This window comes from Myotis davidii, unplaced genomic scaffold (genome assembly GCF_000327345.1).
Source record: "Myotis davidii unplaced genomic scaffold, ASM32734v1 scaffold1115, whole genome shotgun sequence".
Lineage (NCBI taxonomy): Eukaryota > Metazoa > Chordata > Mammalia > Chiroptera > Vespertilionidae > Myotis > Myotis davidii.
In genome coordinates, this window is record NW_006287910.1 from 1160319 (window position 1) to 1169464 (window position 9146).

Sequence of the window (9146 nt, forward strand, 5' to 3'; positions counted from 1 at the left end):
CACCACCATCACCCACCAATAGTATGGCTGAAAGGTACAAAACCCGTCCAAGTTGATGTAAGCACAAAACAAAAACAGGCCATTACTGGAAGGACTGTGGAGACTCCTGGAGCCCCAGGGCACTGTAGCCCGTTTCCTTGACCTGCCCTAGCCAATTGCCACAAACTTGGTGGCTCCAAACAACAGAAATTAATTCTTTCAGTCTGGAGGCCAGGAGTGTCGGCCTCTAGAGGAGAATCCTTCCTTGCCTCTCCCAGCTTCTGGGGCTCCTGTCAACCCTTGGGCCCCTTGGCTTGTAGATGTCTCACTCCAGTCTCTGCCTCTGTCGTCGCAGCCTTCTCTTTGTATGTCTCTGTGTCATCTCTTCTTACAAGGACATCAGTCATTGGGTTAAGGGCCGACCTTAATAAGTAAGACCTCATCTTAACTAAGGACATCTACAAAGATCCTATTTCCAAATTAGGGTAGACATGAAATTTGAGGAGGTAGGGGGTAATATTGCCCATCCTCACAAGGGTTTGGAACCAGAACAGGAAAGCTGTTGGAATGTTCTTTGGATCTCATATTCTCTCTCTCTCTTTCTTTCTCTCTTTCTCTCTCTGGCATGATCCATTTTTTTGCTCTACCATAAGAGCCAAGTAAGTCCACTTCATCTCTTCTCTAGGACCTTCCCATACAAGATCCCAGTTCTCAGGGTCTCTGTGTCCTAAGTTTTAACTTCCCAGGAGACTCTAATGGGCCTAACATAGGTTGGCATCTCCCTCTTGGGGGAAGAATTCCCAGAGCCACTTCTGGCTCAGCAGGACATGTGGGAGCCACCAAGGCAAAGGAGACATGAGTGTGTGGCCACCCAGTCAGCCAAGGCCACCTCAGGCACCTCCATTTGGGACTGTGGCAGCCTCTAGAGCATGCGTGGAAATGGGTGGAGCCGGGGCGCTGTCTTTGGTTGGCACAGTCACTGGGATGCAGACTAACCAGGACCAGGACTGGGGTGAGGAGAACAAGGCATTCAGCTGGAGCACAAAAAGTTCAGTAATCAGGATAAATAATATTTTAATGCAATATCAAAATATCAAAATTCATGCAAAAAATACACAATGAAGCAAACACCAAAAGTTTAAATAAAAATGAAAGCAGTATTACTCAGTGGGTAGAGGCCAGGGATGCTAAAATGCAGCCTGGGGGCAGTTCCAAATGAAGAATGTTCCTCACAAATGCCATGGACTGTCCTGCTGAGAAGCATAGGTCGCACAAGGTCATAGGGCCAGTTAATAACAGAGCCCAGGTCTCTAACGCCAGTCCCATTGATGCCCCTGGAAATTGCATTGTCCCAATTGCTTTTATGTGGAAATTCAGATATTAACGTTTTTTTACCTCTCCTGTATTTCTACTCACCTCTGTCACCTTCTCCCTGACTCCTTGTTAAGAGTCTTCTGTGTATCCCTTGGATCCGTGTCAGATTTCTAGATGGATTTAGCTGAATTTAGGGGGGAAATAATGCTTCAGGCAACATATCAATAAAAATATTAAGGAGAGAGAGCACCGAATGGCCCAGAAAATCATGTTTCACCAGCCAAGGTCAGAAAATAATGTATCAGCTCCTCAACAGGAAAAAAACGCACACCTGGGACCCTCCCTGCCTTGAGGGTTTCTCAAGGACAAGACAAAATGTGTTCCTCCCATCACCACTGCTGCCTTAGAACTGGCTGCAGAGGGCATGTCACCTTCCCCTTGGACATAGAAATAGTACCTCCCTCATCTGGTTATTGGAAAGGTTTAAACTACTGGTTCTCAATCAGGAGCAATTTGTCCCCCCAAATTGGGCAATCAGCTGACATTTTTGGTTGTCACAACTGGGGGAGGAAGTGCTTCTGGCATGAATGGGAGGAGGCCAGGGATGCTGCTGAATATCCAACAATGCACAGGACAGCCCCCATAATAATTATCCAGCACAAATATCAATAGTGTCAAGGTTGAGAAACCTAGATTAAATGAAAACAAAGACCTCATGAGAATCCTATCTAATAAAAGTCTAATATGCTAAGTGTCCGGTCATCCTGTCATCGGTTCAACCAAAGCGTAATATGCTAATGATATGGTAAAGCTGCTCAACTGCTTGTTAGTGACATGCACTGACCACCAGGGGGCAGATGCTCCGACCAGTAGGTTAGCTTGCTGCTGTGGTCTGGCCAATCAGGTCTGAGCGAGATGGGCCGGACATGCCCTGGAGCCCTCCTGTGGTCCCTCCCCAGCTGGCCAACCTCCTGTGTCCCTCCCTAGCCCAATCATGCTCCAGTGGGGTCCCTCGGCCTGGCCTGTGCCTTCTCTCAATCCAGGACCCCTCGGGGGATGTCTGAGAGCTGTTTTCAGCCTGATCCCATCAATGCAGGAGCTGCCCCCTGGTGGTCAGTGTACTCCCACAAGGGGAGCTCTGCTCAGCCAGATGCCGGGCTCATGGCTGGTGAGCACAGCAGAGGTGGCGGGAGCCTCTTCTGACTCTACGGCAGTTGGACATCTCCTGAGGGCTCCTGGACTGTGAGAGGGCATCCCTGGGCTGAGGGACACCCCCTTCCCGGCCCTCCCCCACCCCAAGTGTACGAATTTCGGGCACCAGGCCTCTAGTATAAATATAATAGCTTTCAATTATTAAGCACTTACCGTTAGCACATTTATGCTGTATGATTTTCTTTTCCTTCATTAAGTATTTGTTTCTTTTGTACTTGGTTTGGTAAATAGTTAACCTGGAGGGCATTTAATCATTTGTACCCAGAATCACACAGCTGGGAGGAGTAGGAGGTTGGGAATCAAGCCAGGACTGTCTGGTTCGACAGGGAGGGCTTACAGTTGTGATAGGAGCTACAGGCCAGGGAAACTGGCTAGGAGGCCACAGCATGCATGGTCCAGGGAGAGGTGATGATAGCCTGGGCTAACGAGGTGCTGGTAGAGATGAAATGCAAGTTAGAGGGTCACATGGGACAGCACATTGAGATGTTAAGAATCACTTGTGCGATGCCAGCAAGCAGTGGGCAAAATTGGTAAGCTGGTGGTTCTTATTGGCAAGTAGGTAGGTGGGTGATGTTGGCAAGAAAGAGGTCACATCACCAATCAAGTGATAGTGTCTGCAGATAAGTGGGTGGGGCCTCTGGGCAAGTAGGTGCCTCTGGGCAAGTAGGTGATGCCAGTGAGCAGATGGATGGGGCCTGGAGGCAGGTGCGAGGAAGCAAGTGGGTGATGCCTGCAGACAGGTGGGGGATCCCGGGAGAAAAGGTATGTGACGCACAAGCAGGTGAACTGCATTGGCCGGTGGTGCGGGGACTTGGGTAAGTAACTGGTTTGTAAGCTGGCACAGACCACTTTGAGTAGGCGGCTTTTTCTGTGAGTCGCATGAGTGGAGGGCTGCAGCTGAGTACCTGGGAGTCTGGGGATGCCTGAACTGGAAAAAGATAGAAAACAGGGTGACTAATTTGGGGAGGGAGGTTCTCATTTCCTTGGGGACCTGCAAGTCATTACGAACCTCCTGAGAGAGCTGAGCGATCAGGGTACTCTGGTGAGTCTGTGGGCACCCTATGAACTTATCTGCGGAGGCTGGCAGGCACTCTGCCATGCTGACAAGCCCACGGGACCCACTATGGGAAGAGTGGTGCCACCATTGTCAATGTAGCAATGGCCAGGAATCCGGGGGTTGCTAGAAATTCTTCCCCCTTCCTCACTTCCCTTCTGGTTAACGGAAGAGGTTGATTTTGTCTCTTATCCCAATATTATATTTTTCTTCACCTTTGATTCTGTCTCTAAACCTAGAGGAAATTGTCAATGCCATCCCTAGGCAGGCAGACGGGCGAGCTGCCCATTTATTTTATCTTCTGAAGGGGTCTGAGCACAGAGAGCTGATGCCCTCCTAGTTTTCTCAGTCCTCATTTCCAGCCCTGGTTCTTTTGTTTTCTCTTCGGCATGCCGGCCCTGGGTAGTTGGGATAGGACTCATACCATCTGCACGGAATCTCACAGATTGGATGTCCTTGCTATGGAGTATTTCCCTCCCAGCACCCCACTGAGCTCTCTCACCCTCTGCCTTCTTCAGCGGGACCCCCTTGCTGCTTCACCACTTACTGAGCGCTCACCACATCTCAGCTCTGTGCTAAGCCATTTACTAACGTCACTGCGTTTAAGCCCCACTGGTTGTATTTTACAGAGGAAGAAACTGAAGCTGAAAGGGATTAAGTTGCTTCTCCAAGTTCACCCAACTAGTGAAATCGTAGATCCAGGATTCCAACCTTGGCCCCTCAGACGCAAGTGTTTTCACTCAATTGTTTCTTTGCTGATGTTTTCTTCTTCCCAGAAAAAGAAAAAACCAAGCTGCAGAAGCAGAGAGAGGACGAGCTAATCCAGAAGATCCACCGACTGGTGCAGAAGAGAGACTTCCTGGTGGATGATGCAGAGGTCGAACGGTTAAGGTGAGTGGGCAGCGTGTCCCCAGGGACCAGCTGTTGGCGCACAGCCCTCAGCTTCCTTCCAAACCCATTGTCTGCTCCTGGGACTCACAGCCCTGCCCAACAGGCATGGCCTTGCCAAAGGGTCCCCTAACACTGGATCCAAATGAACCCCAGCCTTCTGGCTTGAGAACCCATTTCACATTCAAGAGAAACTCAAATCCAGCTCCAGCATCTTGCAAAGGCCTGTGGGTCTTACTTAACTGAATGTCATTCAAGGAAGTGAGCAGGGAGAAATTACATCACATAACATGCAGGTGTGCTTCCTACACATTTTCTCTTCACTGACCTTTCTCTGAACTCATCAAGGCAACTTCTAGAAACTTCTGTTGGTTTCTACAGAAACTCTGCCCCTGTACTGACTTGCTTCCTTGCCTGCCCTGTCCACTTCCCAGCCTTGTTCTTTCCTTTCCCCTCATTGGTGGTTCCGAGGCACCTCCTATTTGCAGATGGACCCATCACCTGGATCTGGACAAGCAGGGGCCTGGAGCCACAGTGCACCTGAAAGCTCTGGAGGAGGCTGGGCTCAGGAAACATGAATGTTGATTCTTGAATATTTTTGTCCTGGAGCAAAGCCTTTGGAGCCCTTCCCAAGGAGAGGGGCTCATAGGGCCTCTTTGAACTCAGAGGGCAACTTCCTCTTTATTCTCTGTGTCCTCTTGGGTCATCCAAGGCCCCTGGGATGCGCCTTGCCTAGCTCAGCCAGGCATGGCCCACTGTCTTTGCTCCTGGTGACTGTAGGAAGAGGTGAGGTGACCTGCCATCTATCTTGTGGAAGCACAGGTGTCTAGGGTGACTTAAAGGTACAGGGTCAGGAGAGGTGTTGCCCAGCTCACTGAACTCTGGAAGGGAGACTGGGTTCTGTAATGTCCTTGCCTCTACCCTGGAGTCTCATCTATGCTTCAGGTAGGCATTTACTCCATCGTTATGTGTCTGCTTCAGCAAGACACATCATACACAACATACAAATACCATCCACACATAACACATAACATACACATATCACCCATATATAACACACAACATACATGTACCATCCATACATAACATACAACAACATGCATGCATCATCCACAAAACCCATTATATGGCCCCACACACATAACCTCTTGCCTCATTTCCTCAGCTCCTCGATGCTTTCCTTGCTTACTCTACTTTCCTCTTGTCTTTACACATCTGTCTTCACAGGGAACAAGAAGAAGACAAAGAAATGGCTGATTTCCTGAGAATCAAGTTAAAACCTCTAGACAAAGTAACTAAATCTCCAGCCAGTGAGTGCATACATTATTTCTTCTCCTCCCATCCAAGAGGTCATGGTTCGATTTTCAGTCAGGGCACATAACCGGGTTGCAGGCTCGATCCCCAGTAGGGGGCATGCAGGAGGCAACTGACTGGTGCTTCTCTCTCATCATTGATGTTTCTATCTCTCTCTCCCTCTCCCTTCCTACCTGAAATCAATGAATAAATAAAGTAAAATAAAATAGAATAACAAAAAATGTAAAATCAATGAATTGAGCCACAATGAGAGGAGCCCATAGAATCAACAAAGAGAAAAGAGAATGCCTGTTCTCCCAAGAACTAGAAATAACAGACTATATAAAAGACACAATAAGTATATTTAAAATTACTAAAGAGATAAGAGGACTACAACACAAATGATAGAACAAGATGCTATTAAAAAAGAAAAGGTAGATTTGCAAACACTTGGCTTTCTAAAAAAATATTGTTCCAGTACTGAAGTAAAAACTCAGTGGATTAGATACAGAGATACTATGTATGGGAGGATTCATAAATTAGAAGATAGAGCTGAGAAAATTACCCAGAATGCAGCACAGAGATAAAAAGATGAAAACTATGAAAGAGAAGTAATGAAACATGGAAGATAGAATAAGAAGGCCCAACTTACATTTCATAGACGTTCCAAAAGAAGAGCTAACAGACACTGAGTGGTAGAAGTAGCCAAACAGCTGATGAAGGAAACATGAGCTCTCAGACTGGAGTGTCTTGAACAAAATTCTCATTTAATCATTCACCAACTACTTCTTGAATGCCAGGCCCTATGATAAGGTTGGCAGATACAATGGCAGGGAGAACTGAATAGGATAAGGTTTATAAACTGTGACCAGACGCTGAGGACCGAAAGCCAGTGGGAATAGTCAGTATGACCATATAAAATGCATGCCGGCTCTCCACATCACCTGAGCTGAAGCAAGGTCTGGCTGGGGGTTGGGATGGGACTGGGGCTGCAGATGGTCAGGGCTCTCCTTACCTCACTTCTCTCTCTCTCCCTTCTGCCCTCTCTTTCTCTGTGCTCCTACCTTGCTGCAGGCTCCCGAGCCGAGAAGAAAGCAGAGCCCCCGCCTAGCAAGCCCACAGTGGCCAAGACCGGGCTGGCACTCATCAAGGATTGCTGTGGGGCCACCCAGTGCAATATCATGTAGCCCCCATGTGGGGTGCCCCCGGGGCCACGGGGACTCCCCCTCCCATCCACTTGTCTTCATAGCCCCCATTTCACCGGGGCCCAAGAGCTCTCAAAGGCGGAAGGGGTTGAAGGCAAGCCAGTGACTGCCGCCGGGGCTGTGGGCGCAGTGGGCGGGCCCAGCCACCCTGTACAGAGTGTAGCAATAGGGAGTCCCTCACCGTCGCATGGCCCTCCCCAGAGCATGCCGAACCCAGGAGTCTGTCTCACTGTTTATCCAAACCACCAGGAAAGGTCCTTCCTCAAAAAAGTGTATCTCCACTTCTATCTAGCTGTATCTAACCCACCATGCAAATGACTTGGGAGAGGGGCATGATCCCCAGGTGTGTATAGTTGCAACTTTTCAACAATCTAGCACCATGTTGGACACATCCCCCACCGACCCTCCTAGCTCTGCTGTCAGGCCTGCCCCAGGGGCACAGCTCCAGTCTGTCCTTTTCCAGGGCCTTTGTTCTGGAGGGCTCCACACCGCCTACACACCTTGGAGACAGAGGGCCCATCTGTTAAAGTGAGCTTGTGTGTGGTGTAGTGGTCATGTCTCCCGCTTCCTCCCCTCCTATGCCTGGGCACGGGTCACACCAGGACCCTGTCCATTCGCTCTTGGTTCTTCCTTCCCTTACAATGGGTGCCCAGGTATGTGGAGTAGAGGGAATGGGGCCTGGGCTGGAACACACCCAGTTCTTGGAAGAGGTAGCAAAACGCCAGAGGCTCCAACACCAAGGTAAGGGAGACCAGCAGGGGACCCCCAAGCAGATGCTGACCCAGGCACTCTTCCCTACCCCAGGAGCTACAGGAAGGAGTGCCAGAGGACCCCACTCACCAGCCCAACACACAGACCTCTCTAAACTACAGTGGCAGGCGGGAGAGGCGGCCTGACCCAACCGTGTCCCATCATTTGGTGGTGTACTTTAACCAGCCTAGCAAGTCCACCTGTGTAACTTGATGTACATAAGCTACAGCCAGCTCGGCACAGCCCATGTGACCTCTGTACGTGTGTGTTGTGACCGGCCTAAGTAGTTAGCATAACTCAAGATTTGCTGATGTGCAATCATCCATTGAAGAAAATAAAAGTGGAAACCACGTACACAGCACTTTCAAAGTTTTTACTTTTTTCTTGACTATGAAAATAATCCATGTGCATAGTAAGTCACTTTAAAAGTATAGAAAGTAGAAAGAATGCTTTGGGTTCCTTTTTTAGCTCCCATAATTCCTCCAACTAGAGACTACTCTGACATTTTGGGATATTTCCTTTCAATTTTTTTAATGCACTAAAAAAATGATTGGCATCCTATGTACCATTTCATAACAAGTTTTCTCTTCTCATTTAGCATTATATCACTATCATTCTCCCACATCATTAAAAGTTCTTTGTAAGCATTAAATACTCTTCATAAAATATTTACAATGGTTTCTTAGTAATCTTCTGAATATACCATAATTTATCTAATTATTTACTCACTATTAGACATTTAGGCTGTTTCTGGTTTTTCAGTATTATCTACACTAATAAAAGGGAAACATGCTAATTGACCATCCCTCCGCTACGCCCACCAGCCAATCAGGGAAAGTATGCAAATTAACCCAACAAAGATGGTGGCAGCCATGGAGCTGGAGGCTTGGGTTGCCCCATGCAATGGAGGAAGCCAAGCTTCCCACCCACCCTGGCAGCCGCTCAAGGAGTGGCTGGGAGCCTGGGTTGGGGGCGACCCAGGCTTCCAGCCCACCCTGGCAGCCGCTCAAGGAGGGGCTGGGGGCCTGGGTCGGCAGGGGGCATGGCCAGCCTGAAAATGGCCCTCAGCCCCTCACCCAGGCTGGCCACACCCCATGGAGTAAGCATGGCCAGCCTGCAAACAGCCCTCAGGCCCTCACCCAGGCTGGCCAGGCACCACAGCGGGACCCTCCACCCTGAAGGGGCTGTGGCCAGCCTGAAAATGGCCCTCAGCCCCTTACCCAGGCTGGCCACACCCCCATGGAGTAAGAGTCCCCACTGGGGGGCCTGGCCAACCTGCAAACAGCCCTCAGCCCCTCACCCAGGCTGGCCACGCCCCCCCCCAGCGGGGACCCTCACCCCATGGGGGCAAGGCCAGCCTGCAAACCACCACAGGCCCCTCGCCCAGGCTGCCCCACGCCACAAGGGAACCCCCACCTATATCCAGGACACCCTTCAGGGCAAACCAGCCA

The 9146-nt window shown here is 49.5% G+C and overlaps 1 protein-coding gene and 1 long non-coding RNA gene across 2 annotated transcripts in view; one reads left to right on the plus strand and one right to left on the minus strand.

Moving 5' to 3' along the window:
• Positions 1 to 8365, plus strand: part of LOC102756659 (chromosome unknown open reading frame, human C16orf45) — a 99610-nt gene extending 91245 nt beyond the window's left edge. Inside the window, exons 4-6 of the mRNA XM_006759684.2 lie at positions 4336 to 4450; positions 5675 to 5757; positions 6815 to 8365. Of these exons, the coding sequence (XP_006759747.1) occupies positions 4336 to 4450; positions 5675 to 5757; positions 6815 to 6927 (311 nt within the window). The 3' untranslated portion in view covers positions 6928 to 8365. The remainder of the gene's footprint in view (positions 1 to 4335; positions 4451 to 5674; positions 5758 to 6814) is intronic.
• LOC107182461 overlaps positions 1 to 9146 on the minus strand; it is a 25359-nt gene that overhangs the window by 11254 nt on the left and 4959 nt on the right. The window lies entirely within an intron of this gene.